General features: G+C 35.7%; 1 protein-coding gene across 1 annotated transcript; it reads left to right on the top strand.

Annotated features, from left to right (window-relative positions):
- The first annotated feature begins 2,150 nt into the window (after positions 1–2,150).
- On the top strand, positions 2,151–12,046 carry LOC134269742 (EMILIN-1-like). Its single transcript, XM_062751946.1, has 2 exons — positions 2,151–2,226; positions 11,643–12,046. The coding sequence occupies exons 1-2, from the start codon at positions 2,160–2,162 to the stop codon at positions 12,044–12,046; spliced, it is 471 nt and encodes a 156-aa protein (XP_062607930.1). The 5' UTR covers positions 2,151–2,159.
- The last annotated feature ends 3,262 nt before the right edge of the window (positions 12,047–15,308 follow it).

Below are 15,308 nucleotides of genomic sequence, written 5' to 3'. Positions count from 1 at the left end.
TACGTTTGTACGCACATACGTCCACATCATTTTCAAAAAAAAAAGAAAACTATATGAACAAAAACAAGAAAGAAAGAAAAGAAGGAAAGAGAGAAGAGGAGAGAGAGAGGTGTAAAATTTAAACGTACTCATCATTTTTCAAAATATTGGTAAATAATTTTGAATTTAAAAAGATACTGAAAAACAAGTTTGAATTAACGGTAAAAAATAAATGAAAATTAAAATAATTAGTTTTAGGGGAAAATACGATATTATACACCTCACTAAAATATGATATATTTTCCCGGATTTTGGTTTACTATCGAATATTGGTGAGTTTTCTCCAAGTGTAATTACATTCTTAGAACCCCAGTCGGCTCCCTTAAAATAAACAATATGTCGGCTCCCTTAAAACAAACACTATATTGAAAATTTCCGTAAAACAAACAATAACAAACTATATTTTAATGCCAACTCTTTCAATTTCTATTTCTAGAAATTAACTTCCAGTCGTAATGCTAAACTTCTGTAACGAACCCCCCCCCCCCCCCCCCCCCCCACACACACACACACAAAAGAAATGAACCTAACATCAGATTCATTTGAAACTTCAAAAATTCATAATTCAGCTTTATATATGAACATTTTTTAATATCAATGTAAGCCTGAGTGATTATCAGTCAAGTCCTAGTATGCAATCTGTATAAACCAGTCAATCACTCTAACCAACTGCCGTATGTTAACCATGATACGTATTTTGTCTCGAGCAAAAAAAGTCTAAAATTGTTTAAGTGGGTTCATCAAACAACGCTATTCGACATATCCTTTCTCATTTTTTTAGTGACTGTCCGCATTTTGTACAAGGAATTAAGAACAGACCTCAAACGCGGCTGTGTAACAAACTGAAAAGTGAAAGAAAAGTGCCAGAAGGGTCAAGTATGCACATCGAAATCGTCGAAAATTCACCAGCTTCGCCCCCGGGACCCCCACCAAGGCTTCGCCCTGGACCTACTAAGGCCTTAAGGCGGCCCCCAAAACCCCCGTCTATTCAGGCGTCCACATCAAATGTACCCTGGCTACGTCCCTGATTACATTTCAGAATCTTTTCCAGCATGCAATTCTCTTATTTTTATTTTTAAGTACATGGTTTTGACTCGATAAAACTCAGCTTCTTCTTTAAACTTCTTGCTTTCCTGAATACATTTTCTCTTTCTGCCCTTAGTGTCAGGATTTCATCCTCTTCCATGGTCTTCCTTCTTTTGGATGAATGAAGGAGGAAATTCCAAATTTACAACACCTAGCTAGGTCGCATCATTCTGTATCTCGTCGATGGCTGATACACCTAAATTCAACAGAGCTGAATAGCATATACAAGAGGCTCATGGGCCATATTGCTCACCTGAGCACTTTGGCTAGGAAAAAAGCAGAAATAAATTTGGTGGTACCTAAAGAAAGGTCTTGTCACAACGAACACAGGTGAAATTTGAAAGTCACAGCTCCACTAAATCAAAAGTTTTGGACAAGGTTAAAGTTTTTGCAGACAAACAGCTAGACAGACAGACGGACACGACAAAAACTATATACCCCCGAAACTTCGTTAACGGGGGCATAAAAAAATTAGAATGAACTACACAATATGCGGAACTTGACACTTATCAAAATCGTATGATGATGCTTAAAACGAAAAATGATACACACGACAGAAGTACACACCTGTAGAAAAATTAATACTTGTATATATATATACATACAAACCATACTCGTATATTAGCAAGAGAAAGTATTTATGCACGTACATGTATCTCAAAATCTAGGAGTTCTGTTGGAAAGTGAGAAATTTTGTGAGTATTATATACAATGTATTTTAATTCTAACAGTAAGATATGATTTTAAAATTAATTAATATCACTTATATACTATAGTTTATTTAAAACTGAAATACATTTGTAAAAGTTATTAGTAACAAAGTTCTAAAAAAAAATAAAGTACGAGGATTGTCCACAGAAAGCGAACATTTTCAATATTTTTTGTTGCACTAATATCAATAAGTGAAAAAGTGGTATGTATTGAGAACAACATTTTCAAAATAATTCACAGAAGTTTCATTAAAATATATCTATAAACAACATTTTATCTTGGATAACATAGCGTTCATTTTTTTTTTAAATTTAGAAAACAAAATGTCCACCAACTACGTTGCACTTTTCCTGATTTTGGTCATCTCCGAAGGTTCAGCTTGCTTTTCAAGTGAGTATTTTGCTACAGTGTGATCGTGCATAAACAGAAAAGACAATTTGCAAGATTCATTTAAAATTATTTGGCAATCAGAAGTCAGAAGGTATTGCCCAAAATTCCTTTTCACCTTCCCTGTGTACAAGTACATCCTGACAAACGAAAGATTATATTTTTTGCTCACCTGAGCTGAAAGCTCAAGTGAGCTTTTCTGATCACATTTTGTCCGGCGTCCGTCTGTCTGTCCGTCTGTCTGTAAACTTTTCACATTTTCGACTTCTTCTCAAGAACCGCTGGGCCAATTTCAACCAAACTTTCCACAAAGTATCCTTGGGTGAAGGAAATTCAAGTTTGTTCAAATGAAGGGCCACGCCCTCATTCAAGGGGAGATAATTGGGAATTTTTGAAATTTGGTGGCATAATTTAAAAATCTTCTTCTCAAGAACCACTGTACCAGGAAAGATGAAACTTATAGGGAAACATTCTCAGGTAGTGTAGATTAAAGTTTGTTCAAATCATGACCCCCGGGGGTAGGGCCGGGCCAAAATGACCGACCAAATTTTATATAGAAATATATAGGAGAATTCTTTAAAAATCTTCTTCTCAAGAATAACAAAGCCATAATTCATCAAATTTATATGGAAGCATGCTCAGGTAGTGTAGATTCACATTTTGTTCAAATCATGACCCCCGGGGGTAGGGCGGGGCCAAAATGGCCGACCAAAGTTTTACAAAGAAATATATAGGAAAATTCTTTAAAAATCTTCTTCTTAAGAATGACAAAGTCATAATTCATCATATTTATATGAAAGCATGCTCAGGTAGTGTAGATTAAAGTTTGTTCAAATCATGACCCCCGGGGGTAGGGCGGGGCCAAAATGGCCGACCAAAGTTTTACATAGAAATATATAGGAAAATTCTTTAAAAATCTTCTTCTTAAGAATGACAAAGCCATAATTCATCATATTTATTTGGAAGCATGCTCAGGTAGTGTAGATTAAAGTTTGTTCAAATCATGACCCCCGGGGGTAGGGCGGGGCCAAAATGGCCGACCAAAGTTTTACATAGAAATATATAGAAAAATTCTTTAAAAATCTTCTTGTCAAAAATGACAAAGCCATAATTCATCATATTTATATGGAAGCATGTTCAAGTAGCGTTGATTCAAGTTTGTTCAAATCATGACCCCCTGGGGGTACGGCGGGGCCAAAATGGCCGATCAAAGTTTTACATAGAAATATATAGGAAAATTCTTTAAAAGTATTCCTCTGCAGAATGACAAAGTCATAATGCATCATATTAATATGGAAGCATGCTCAGGTAGTGTAGATTAAAGTTTGTTCAATCATGACCCCCCGGGGGTAGGGGGGGCAAAATGGCCGACCAAAGTTTTACATAGAAATATATAGGAATTTTTTTAAAAAAATCTTCTTCTCAAGAATAACAAAGCCATAATTAATCTTATTTATATGGAATCATGCTCAAGTAGTGTTGATTCAAGTTTGTTCAAATCATGACCCCCGGGGGTAGGGCGGGGCCAAAATGGATGATCAAAGTTAAACCTAGAAATATATAGAAAAATTCTTTAAAAATCTTATTAATTCTTCTCAAGAATGACAAAGCCATAATTCATCATATTTATATGGAAGCATACTCAGGTAGTCTAGATTCTAATTTGTTCAAATCATGACCCCCGGGGGGTAGGTCGTAGCCAAAATGGCCGACCAAACTTTTACATAGAAATGTATAGGAGAATTCTTTAAAAATCTTCTTTTCAAGAATGACAAAGCCATAATTCATCATATATATATATATGAAAGCATGCTCAGGAGTGTAGATTAAAGTTTGTTCAAATCATGACCCCCGGGGGTAGGGCGGGGCCAAAATGGCCGACCAAAGTTTTACATAGAAATATATAGGAAAATTCTTTAAAAATCTTCTTCTTAAGAATGACAAAGCCATAATTCATCATATTTATTTGGAAGCATGCTCAGGTAGTGTAGATTAAAGTTTGTTCATATCATTACCCCCGGGGTAGAGCGGGACCACAATAGCCTATTAAAGTTTTACATAGAAATATATAGAAACATTCTTTAAAGTTCTTCTTCTCAAGAATTACAAAGCCATAATTCATCATATTTATATGGAAGCATGTTCAAGTAGCGTTGATTCAAGTTTGTTCAAATCATGACCCCCGGGGGTAGGGTGGGGCCAAAATGGCCGACCAAAGTTTTACATAGAAATATATAGGAAAATTCTTTAAAAGTATTCCTCTGCAGAATGACAAAGTCATAATGCATCATATTAATATGGAAGCATGCTCAGGTAGTGTAGATTAAAGTTTGTTCAAATCATGACCCCCGGGGGTAGGGGGGGGCAAAATGGCCGACCAAAGTTTTACCTAGAAATATATAGGAATTTTTAAAAAAAAAATCTTCTTCTCAAGAATAACAAAGCCATAATTAATCTTATTTATATGGAATCATGCTCAAGTAGTGTTGATTCAAGTTTGTTCAAATCATGACCCCCGGGGGTAGGGCGGGGCCAAAATGGATGATCAAAGTTATACCTAGAAATATATAGAAAAATTCTTTAAAAATCTTAATTCTCCTCAAGAATGACAAAGCCATAATTCATCATATTTATATGGAAGCATACTCAGGTAGTCTAGATTCTAATTTGTTCAAATCATGACCCCCGGGGGGTAGGTCGTAGCCAAAATGGCCGACCAAACTTTTACATAGAAATGTATAGGAGAATTCTTTAAAAATCTTCTTTTCAAGAATGACAAAGCCATAATTCATCATATATATATATGAAAGCATGCTCAGGTAGTGTAGATTCAAGTTTGTTCAAATCATTACCCCCCGGGGGAAGGAAGGGGCCAAAATGGCCGACCAAAGTTTTACATAGAAATATATAAGAAAAGTCTTTAAAAATCTTCTTCTTAAGAATAACAAAGTCATAATTCATCATATTTATATGGAAGCATGCTCAAGTAGTGTAGATTCAAGTTTGTTCAAATAATGACCCCCCGGGGGTAGGGGGGGGGCAAAATGGCCGACCAAAGTTTTACCTAGAAATATATAGGAATTTTTTTAAAAAAATCTTCTTCTCAAGAATAACAAAGCCATAATTCATCTTATTTATATGGAATCATGCTCAAGTAGTGTTGATTCAAGTTTGTTCAAATCATGACCCCCGGGGGTAGGGCGGGGCCAAAATGGATGATCAAAGTTATACCTAGAAATATATAGAAAAATTCTTTAAAAATCTTAATTCTTCTCAAGAATGACAAAGCCATAATTCATCATATTTATATGGAAGCATACTCAGGTAGTCTAGATTCTAATTTGTTCAAATCTTGACCCCCAGGGGGTAGGTCGTAGCCAAAATGGCCGACCAAACTTTTACATAGAAATGTATAGGAAAATTCTTTAAAAATCTTCTTTTCAAGAATGACAAAGCCATAATTCATCATATATATATATATGAAAGCATGCTCAGGAGTGTAGTTTCAAGTTTGTTCAAATCATTACCCCCCGGGGGAAGGAAGGGGCCAAAATGGCCGACCAAAGTTTAACATAGAAATATATAAGAAAAGTCTTAAAAAATCTTCTTCTCAAGAATAACAAAGTCATAATTCATCATATTTATATGGAAGCATGCTCAGGTAGTGTAGATTCAAGTTTGTTCAAATAATGACCCCCCGGGGGTAGGGGGAGGGGGGCAAAATGGCCGACCAAAGTTTTACATAGAAATATATAGGAAATTTTTTTAAAAATCTTATTCTCAAGAATAACAAAGCCATAATTCATCTTATTTATATGGAATCATGCTCAAGTAGTGTTGATTCAAGTTTGTTCAAATCATGACCCCCGGGGGTAGGGCGGGGCCAAAATGGATGATCAAAGTTATACCTAGAAATATATAGGAAAATTCTTTAAAAATCTTAATTCTTCTCAAGAATGACAAAGCCATAATTCATCATATTTATATGGAAGCATACTCAGGTAGTCTAGATTTAAATTTGTTCAAATCATGACCCCCGAGGGGTAGGTCGTAGCCAAAATGGCCGACCAAACTTTTACATAGAAATGTATAGGAAAATTCTTTAAAAATCTTCTTCTCAAGAATGACAAAGCCATAATTCATCATATATATATATAGAAGCATGCTCAGGAGTGTAGTTTCAAGTTTGTTCAAATCATGACCCCCAGGGAAAAGGACGGGGCCAAAATGGCCGACCAAAGTTTTACATAGAAATATATAAGAAAAGTCTTTAAAAATCTTCTTCTCAACAATGACAAAGTCATAATTCATCATATTTATATGGAAGCATGCTCAGGTAGTGTAGATTAAAGTTTGTTCAAATCATGACCCCCGGGGGTAGGGCGGGGCCAAAATGGCCGACCAAAGTTTTACATAGAAATATATAGGAAAATTCTTTAAAAATCTTCTTCTCAAGAATGACAAAGTCATAATTCATCATATTTATATGGAAGCATGCTCAGGTAGTGTAGATTGAAGTTTGTTCAAATCATGACCCCCGGGGGTAGGGCGGGGCCAAAATGGCCGACCAAAGTTTTACATAGAAATATATAGGAAAATTCTTTAAAAATCTTCTTCTCAAGAATGACAAAGCCATAATTCATCATATTTATATATGGAAGCATGTTCAAGTAGTGTATATTCAAATTTGTTCAAATCATGACCCCCAGGGGTAGGGCGGTGCCAAAATGGCCGAGCAAAGTTTCTAAAGATATACATAGGAAAATTCTTAACAATCATTTTCTAAAAAAAAGCAAATCCATGATTGGTCATGGGACTACTTTTGGATTTAAACTTTACAATAAAAAGCCATTTTCTACTTTTCCTACCTTTAGTGCTCAGGTGAGCGATGTGGCCCATGGGCCTCTTGTTTAGAATTAGATTTCGGAAATGTTAAATACTGAAACATTGATTTTGAATTACCAACGATGTTTCCAGCAACACAGGGGTATTTTTTTATTGAAGCCATCTTTTCGTAGGTTAAGAAATAAAAAAAAAATTTTGGCGTTATAACGCAAAACTTTCGCGAATAAACGAGTAACTTTCGCGTTATAATGGGAAACTTTCGCAAAATAACGCGTACCTTTCGCGTTATAACGCAAAACTTTCGCGAATAAACGCGTAACTTTCGCGTTATAACGCGAATCTTACGTGAATAAACGCGTAACTTTCGCGTTATAACGCGAAACTTTTGCGATATAACGCGAAACTTTTGCAGTTTAAGCAAGCCATTTGCTTAAGTCTCAACTTTCTTTTGATTTTGTGATCATTTTTTATGACAATGATAAGCAAATAAAAGCTATTTTAAACTTGGACTATTTCAGGCTACAAGTTTAAGTTTTCTTCCTATTGAATCCATCATTACCGTCATGGATGGTCTTTGTCAGAGCTGTTCAAAGAATTCAAAGATTATGCGAGTTTTCCAAAAGTTAAACTTCAATCCCTATTATTATAAATATAAAGATAATGAATTTCGGGGAAAATCACCCTTTCCGGTGTCTTTATTTATGCACTCTCTAGAAAATTTGAAATAATTTTATTTAAGGAATGACTCTAATTCTTGGCAAAATTATCGAGTATAATATGGTTTGGGTCAGTTTACGCTTTATAATCCGCGAAGCGGATTATAAAAATGCGTAACTGACCCAAACCATATTATACTCGATAATTTGGCCAAGAATTAGAGTCATTCCTTATAATTTAATTTTAAAATAATTAAACAACTGGGGATGTAAAATTGTGTTGTTTTTATGAGTTCAAATTTACCGCGCAATAATACAACCATAGTAACAGAAGTGATGGGAAGCGAGGGGAGGTAAAAACTGATACATAGATCTAGCAGCCATGATGCTTGTTTACATGAGGTAAGATCGAGCAACTGTTTGAAATTAAAGGTACAATCATTAAATCTGGAATTTTCCATGAATCCCAAGGACTGGAAATGAGGGGATTGATGGATACAGATGATTCAGCTGGTTGTCAAGGGGGTGTGTCCCCATATCAAACCAGATTATACAAAATGTTATGCGTTCCTTTTTGGAAATCAACCAATGAGAGGCAAGAATAAAAACAAAATAAAATTCTTTATAAAGAACAAGATCACAGAATTGTTAAAATTGGATAGTAGATTTTCATTTGTCTCCGTTAGATTCACTATAGAAATACGATATCGAAAAAATATTGACAATTAGTTCACAGTGTACAAACTGCTCTACTATATATCTTAAGAGTTTTAATTTTTGGCCCTAGTCCACGAATTTCTCTATAACCCCTCCGGATAAATTTGTAATTAACAACATACAATTATAAGTGTTATTTAAATAGCATCATATGGCCCGTCATGCTCATGAAGTGATACACTGTTCATTAACTTTTAAGTTATGTTTCTATTGGGTAGAAATTTTAGTCCAAAATGATTGATTGCTTAATTTACTAGTGGTACAGTTGTGCATGTAGAAGGTGTTACTGATTTAAAAACAGCCTGAAAAAAGTTTCAAGTGGAGATTTTTCTTAAAAAATAATCAGTCTAAAGAATTTCTTGAATTTAAAATTTGAAAAACATGTCAAAGAAAATCATTTTATCAATTGGTAAGGTTTAAAAATAGAAGAAAGTATTCTGATGACTAATCTATTCTATTCTCGCATCATTTCTCCAGTACATCTTCTGAAGAAATTATATTTTATAAATAAGTTGCTGAGAGTTATAGCCTGGGGGCCATTAAACTTAAACGAGCTCACTTTTGATCTCAATCTCACTTTTCCACTATATATTCCTTTAGAAAAAGTGAGACTTAGATCAAAAGTGAGCTCGTCTAAGTTTAATGGCCCCCAGGCCCGGTCTGTTTTCTTGTTCTAATCTGTCAATCAAGATCAAGGTTACTGAGTAACATTGTTATATATGCATATTATTTCGCGAAATAACGCGAAAGTTTCGCGTTATAACGCGAAAGATACGCGTATATTCGTGAAAGTTTCGCGTTGTAACGCGAAAAATTTATTTTTTTTTACCTACCAAAATGAGCTGAATGGGCTTTCGTAGGAAGGAAAAAGGCGTAATGACGTAAAAAAAGAAATTTTGAAAATTATCGTTTTATGAAGGTTAACAAAGTTTTGAGGCGGGTAATTTTTAGGCAGTCAGTCGGGAGACAGGGAGAGGGCAAACAATTTTGTTTTTTAAAACTCCATGCATCTTGCTTAAGAATCCCATCCCTACTTTTAGTTGAAGTACATCAGGCTTGAATTTTATCCCCTCCCCCTTTCCAGGCGTTCATCATTTGAACAAACTAGAATCTACACTACCTGAGGATGATTCCATATAAATACCCCGGGTATCACTAATCATAGCTTTGAAGTACTTGAAAAGAAGATTTTAAAAGGTTTCCCAATATTTCCCTATGTAAAACTTGGGTCGGCCATTTTGGCCCCACCATATCCCAAGGGCAGGGGGTCATGATTTGAAAAAACTTGAATCTACACTATCTGAGGATGATTCCACATGAATTTCATCTTTCTTGGCCCAGTGGTAATTGAGAAGGATTTTTAAAGATATTTCCTATATATTCCTATGTAAAACTTCGGTCGGCCATTTTGGATCCATCCTAGCCCCTGGGGTCATGATTCGAACAAACTTGAATCTACACTACCTGAGGATGATTCCACATGAGTTTAATTTTTCCTGGCCCTGTGGTTCTGGAGTAGAAGATTTTTAAAGATTTTTCCTATATATTCCTATGTAAAACTTGGGTCGATTATTTTTGGCCCCACTCTCGCCCAAGGGGTCATGATTTGAACAAACTTGATTCAACACTACCTGAGAATAATTCCACATGAGTTTCATCTTACCTGTCCTTGTGGTTCTTGAGAAGAAGATTTTTAAAGATTTTTCCTATATATTCCTATGTAAAACTTGGGTCGGCCATTTTGGCCCCATCCTTGCTCCGGGGGGTCATGATTTGAACAAACTTGAATCTACACTACCTAAGGATGATTCCACATGAGTTTCATCTTTCCTGGCCCAGTAGTTCTGGAGAAGAAGATTTTTAAAGATTTTTCCTATATATTCCGATGTATTTGCGTCGGCCATTTTGGCCCCATCCTTGCCGCGGGGGTCATGATTTGAACAAACTTGAATCTACACTACCTGAGGATGATTCCACATGAGTTTCATCTTTCCTGGCCCAGTGGTTCTGGAGTAGAAGATTTTTAAAGATTTTTCTTATATATTCCTATGTAAAACTTGGGTCGGCCATTTTGGCCCCATCCTTGCCCCTGGGGTCATGATTTGAACAAACTTGAATCTACACTACATAAGGATGATTCCACATGAGTTTCATCTTTCCTGGCCCTGTGGTTCTGGAGAAAAAGATTTTTAAAGATTTTTCCTATATATTCCTATGTAAAACCTGGGTTGGCCATTTTGGCCCCACCCTTGCCCCGTGGGTCATGATATGAACAAACTTGAATCTACACTACCTAAGGATGATTCCACATGAGTTTCATCTCTCCTGGCCCTGGTGGTTCTGGAGAAGAAAATTTTTAAAGATTTTTCCTATATTTTCCTATGTAAAACTTGGGTTTGCCATTTTGGCCCCACCCTTGCCCCGTGGGTCATGATTTGAACAAACTTGAATCTACACTACCTAAGGATGATTCCACATGAGTTTCATCTCTCCTGGCCCAGTAGTTCTGGAGAAGAAGATTTTTAAAGATTTTTCCTATATATTCCTATGTAAAACTTGGGTCGGCCATTTTGGCCCAACCCTTGCCACGGGGGTCATGATTTGAACAAACTTGAATCTACACTACTTGAGGATGCTTCCACATGAGTTTCATCTTTCCATGCCCAGCGGTTCTGGAGAAGAAGATTTTTTAAAAATTCCATGAATTTTTAACAATTTCATGATTATCTCCCCTTGGAAAAAGGCGTGACCCTTTATTTGAACAAACTTGAATCCCCTTTACCCAAGGATAATTTGTGCCAAGTTTGGTTGAAATTGGCCCAGTGGTTCTTGAGAAGAAGATGAAAATGTGAAAAGTTTACAACGACAACGACTACGACGACAACAACAACGACAGACAACGGACAAATTTTGATCAGAAAAGCTCACTTGAGCCTTCGGCTCAAGTGAGCTAAAAAAAATGGATGAATAAGACTTGGTTGTAATCGGATAAGTTTTTGTTGAATCCTGTTAAAACATGATATGGTTATTAAAATATACTAGTAGATAAATAAAATATGGATGTGAACGGAAGCCCCCCCCCCCCCCGCATCAAATAGGATGTTTAGTGTGGATACATCTTTTTAAAAAAAATTATTATGAATTTCAACCCCCACCCCCCACTTTCAAAAGATATACAATTGTATGTATTACTTTTTTCAGCACACCAAAGGCCAGTGGTTGCATTTACTGCAAAGCTTTCCAAGGATATCATAGTAACCGCCCACGGGATTGTCAAGTATGACCAAGTGTTGACCAACTGGGGCGGAGCGTATAACCCCACTACAGGGATATTCACGGCCCCATATAACGGTCTCTACACTATATCCGGCACCCTTCTGAGTCATCCAATGAATTCTGTGCATTTGAAGATTGTTAGAAATGGGATAAAAATGTCTTTATTGTTATCAAGTTCAAAGACACATCCTCAATCTGGACAGACTCTACATCTTTTACTCAATAAAGGAGATAGAGTGTGGATACAGAATGCAAATAATGTGGCAGCAAGACTTCACGACCACGGATCGTACAACTTGTTTTCTGGCGTTCTAATCAGAAATTTTTAAAAAGGACGGAATTCGAATGATTATTCAAAATTATTTGTTTTAGTTCAACGTTTACTGTCGAATGTCTTTTGCTTATGCATCGTCGGAAACCAACCGGTGATCTCGTCTTTAATTATCAGATAAGTAATTAAAGACGAGATCACCCGTGGGTTTCCGACGATGTTGTTTATGGTGTATAATAAAGTTTTGTTTAATTCAACATACATGTATATTTACAACAACCCCCCCCCCACACACACACACAACCCCCCCCCCCCGCTAGAAAAGCGTGAGGGTATATAGTAATCAGTATCTTCGTCCGTCTGTCTATTACGCTTTGGGATACCCATCTCTTATCTGCAACTCCTCTCGTACCACTGAATGAAATTTGATGATATATACTTTCACAGAATCTTTATTACACATTGCCATTGTGCGATTCCTATTATTTTTAGCTCACCTGAGCCGAAGGCTCAAGTGAGCTTTTCTTATCAAAATTTGTCCGTTGTCTGTCGTCGTTATTGTCGTAAACTTTTCACATTTTCATCTTCTTCTCAAGAACCACTGGGCCAATTTCAGCAAACTTGGCACAAAGTATCCTTAGGTAAAAGGAATTTAAATTTGTTCAAATGAAAGGCCAAGCCCTTTTCCAAGGGGAGACAATTATGAATTAGTGAAAAATTAATGGCATTTTTCAGAAATCTTCTTCTCAAGAACCACTGTGCCAGGAAAGATGAAACTTATAAGAAATCATCCTCAGGTAGTGTAGATTCAAGTTTGTTCAAATAATGACCCTTGGGAGTAGAGTGGGGCCACAATGGCCGATCAAAGTTTTACATAGGAAAATATAGGGAAAATCGTTAAAAATCTTCTTCTCAAGAACCACTGGGCCAGGAAAGATGAAACTTATATGGAAGCATCTTCAGATAGTGTAGATTCAAGTTTGTTCAAATCATATCCCCCGGGGGGTAGGGCGGGGCCAGAATGACATCCAAAGTTTTACATAGAAATATATAGGAAAATTCTTTAAAAATCTTCTTCTCAAGAACCACTGGACCAGGATGGAAGCATCTTCAGGTAGTGTAATTTAAGTTTTGTACAAATCATGATCCCCGGGGGTAGGGTGGGGCCACATTGGCCGATCAAAGTTTAACATAGGAGTATATAGGGAAAATCTTTAAAAATCTTCTAAAAAACCACTGGTTCGGGAAAGATGAAACTCATGTGAAATCATCCTCAGATAGTGTAGATTAAAGTTTGTTCAAATCATGACCCCTGGGGGTAGGGTGGGACCACAATGGCCGATCAAAGTTTTATATAGGAATATATAGGGAAAATCTTTAAAAATCTTCTTATTAAGAACCACTGGGCCAGGAAAGATGAAACTTTTGTAAAATCATCTTCAGGTAGTGTAGATTCAAGTTTGTTCAAATCATGATCCCTGGGGGTAGGGAAAGGGGGGGGTAGAATTGCTGATCAAAGTTCTACGTAAGATAGGGAAATCTTTTAAAACCGTCTTCTCAAGTACTTCAAAGCCATGATTAGTGACATTTACATGTATGTGGAATCATCCTAAGGTAGTGTAGATTCTAGTATGTTCAAATCATAACCCCCGGGGTAGGGTGGACCACGATGGGGGATCCAAATTTTACATTAAATTATTTTTAAAAAAGAATCTTCTCAAGAATAGCAAAGCCATGATTAGTAATACCAGTATTTATTTTGAAGAATTTTCGGATAGTGTAGAATTAAAGAATAAGATAGGACAAGAGCCAATCTAGGCCATCTCTTAAAAAAAATATAATATAATATGTAATAGCATCTATTTGTGTATACAAAATAGATGCCTTTATTTTACGAGAAAAGTATATTTGAAGGGACCTATAAACTAGTTTATAGGTCCCAAGTATTTGTTATTTGAACGTTGGCTTTTAAGGGTCGGGTTCGGTTGACACATCAAGTGTAGTATATAAAAGGTCGGGTTTGATCTTCACATTCCTTTCTCCTGAACCTTTCGAAGGTAAAGACGCATAACAATTGCTTGCAATGAAATACATGAAATTTTGTTTTGTAACTTTAAAATTTTTTTGATTTTTCATTTATACATTGTTCTCAACCATTTTAACGCTATTATTACTATTGATGTGCATTAATTATGACGGATGAGATTGGATTCAAACACTCTACAAAGCAGACGACGCGCACGCGGTTATACTAAAAAATCGTTTACTTATACCTTTGTATTGTTTTACAGTGATGTAATGTTGGTTATTAACATTAATAACTCTCTTTTTGTTTCATACTGCTTCGAAACCCGGCAAAAGCAAAATAGAATAGGCCCTATGCATGTGAACAACAATAAGGAAACTCGGTCGGAACTTCTCGTGGACATGGACCCAAATACAAGACTACAAGTCAAAGAAAGGCATTGAAAATTATCTTCAAATCGTTTGGAAAACCAGACATTGAAATAAGTATAATCACAGATTAACAGTCCAGTATATCAGGTACATCAATCACCTTTGTATTGCATTAATTAGTTGAGTGTGTATACATGTATACTTGAATTGTCTTTTCCACTGTAGATTGAAACCAAATTATAAGCAATGTCTGCCAGCATAGCTTTTGATGTTGCTTCTATAACTATTTGTTTAAGAAATGTTAACTTTCAAGATTAGAGGGAAAAAAAAAAGACTTTGAAAAAGAATTTTAAAAGAGAAGAGGGGGGCTAACTGGAAAAAAACTAAGTACCAGAAATCAAGCGGCAAACAAAATGAAATTAAATATAACAACCAGTAAATCAAAAATTAGGTTGCAATAAAATAATCTCCCAAAAATAGCTGCAGATCTACATTCAAATCATAAAATTTTACATTGATATCTCTCAAAATAGGACTTGGCAGTTGCCTGAAATTTGTTTAAAACTACGGTCAAAATAACCCAATAGATTGTTTTGATATGCTCTTGTAATGTTAGGTGCAGATAATACAGCAGCTTAATTTTTTCATATGTAACATAAGAAGAATGTTTCAGAACCATTGCACATTTTCATTAAATTTCTGTTTGTGAGATTATATTCAATTTTTCTTTTATAGATATTCAGGTATGTAATGTAAACAGTTGCAAGGTTTTGTTTGATTGTAGGAATAGAATTTGGTGAGTCTTTTAAATCCAAGGAATATTAGGCATTACATAAAGCATGGCTAAGAACTAATTGGCTTAAGGCATTATCTAAAATATGGCTCAAAAAAATTAGGCATTGTGGTTGATTTCACTGATATGG

Source organism: Saccostrea cucullata, unplaced genomic scaffold, assembly GCF_032062105.1.
Source record: "Saccostrea cucullata isolate Sc308-1 unplaced genomic scaffold, CSIRO_AGI_Scuc_v1 ctg382, whole genome shotgun sequence".
In the NCBI taxonomy this organism is placed as follows: domain Eukaryota; kingdom Metazoa; phylum Mollusca; class Bivalvia; order Ostreida; family Ostreidae; genus Saccostrea; species Saccostrea cuccullata.
Note: the sequence above shows the minus strand (reverse complement) of the source record. Positions and strands in the feature narration are given on the sequence as shown.

Bases quoted from the DNA above. Each gene is read 5' to 3' on its own strand.
- LOC134269742 (XM_062751946.1), top strand. From the start codon at position 2,160: ATGTCCACCAACTACGTTGCACTTTTCCTGATTTTGGTCATCTCCGAA. The intron at 2,227-11,642 runs GTGAGTATTTTG...TACTTTTTTCAG, and splicing joins AGGTTCAGCTTGCTTTTCAA to CACACCAAAGGCCAGTGGTT.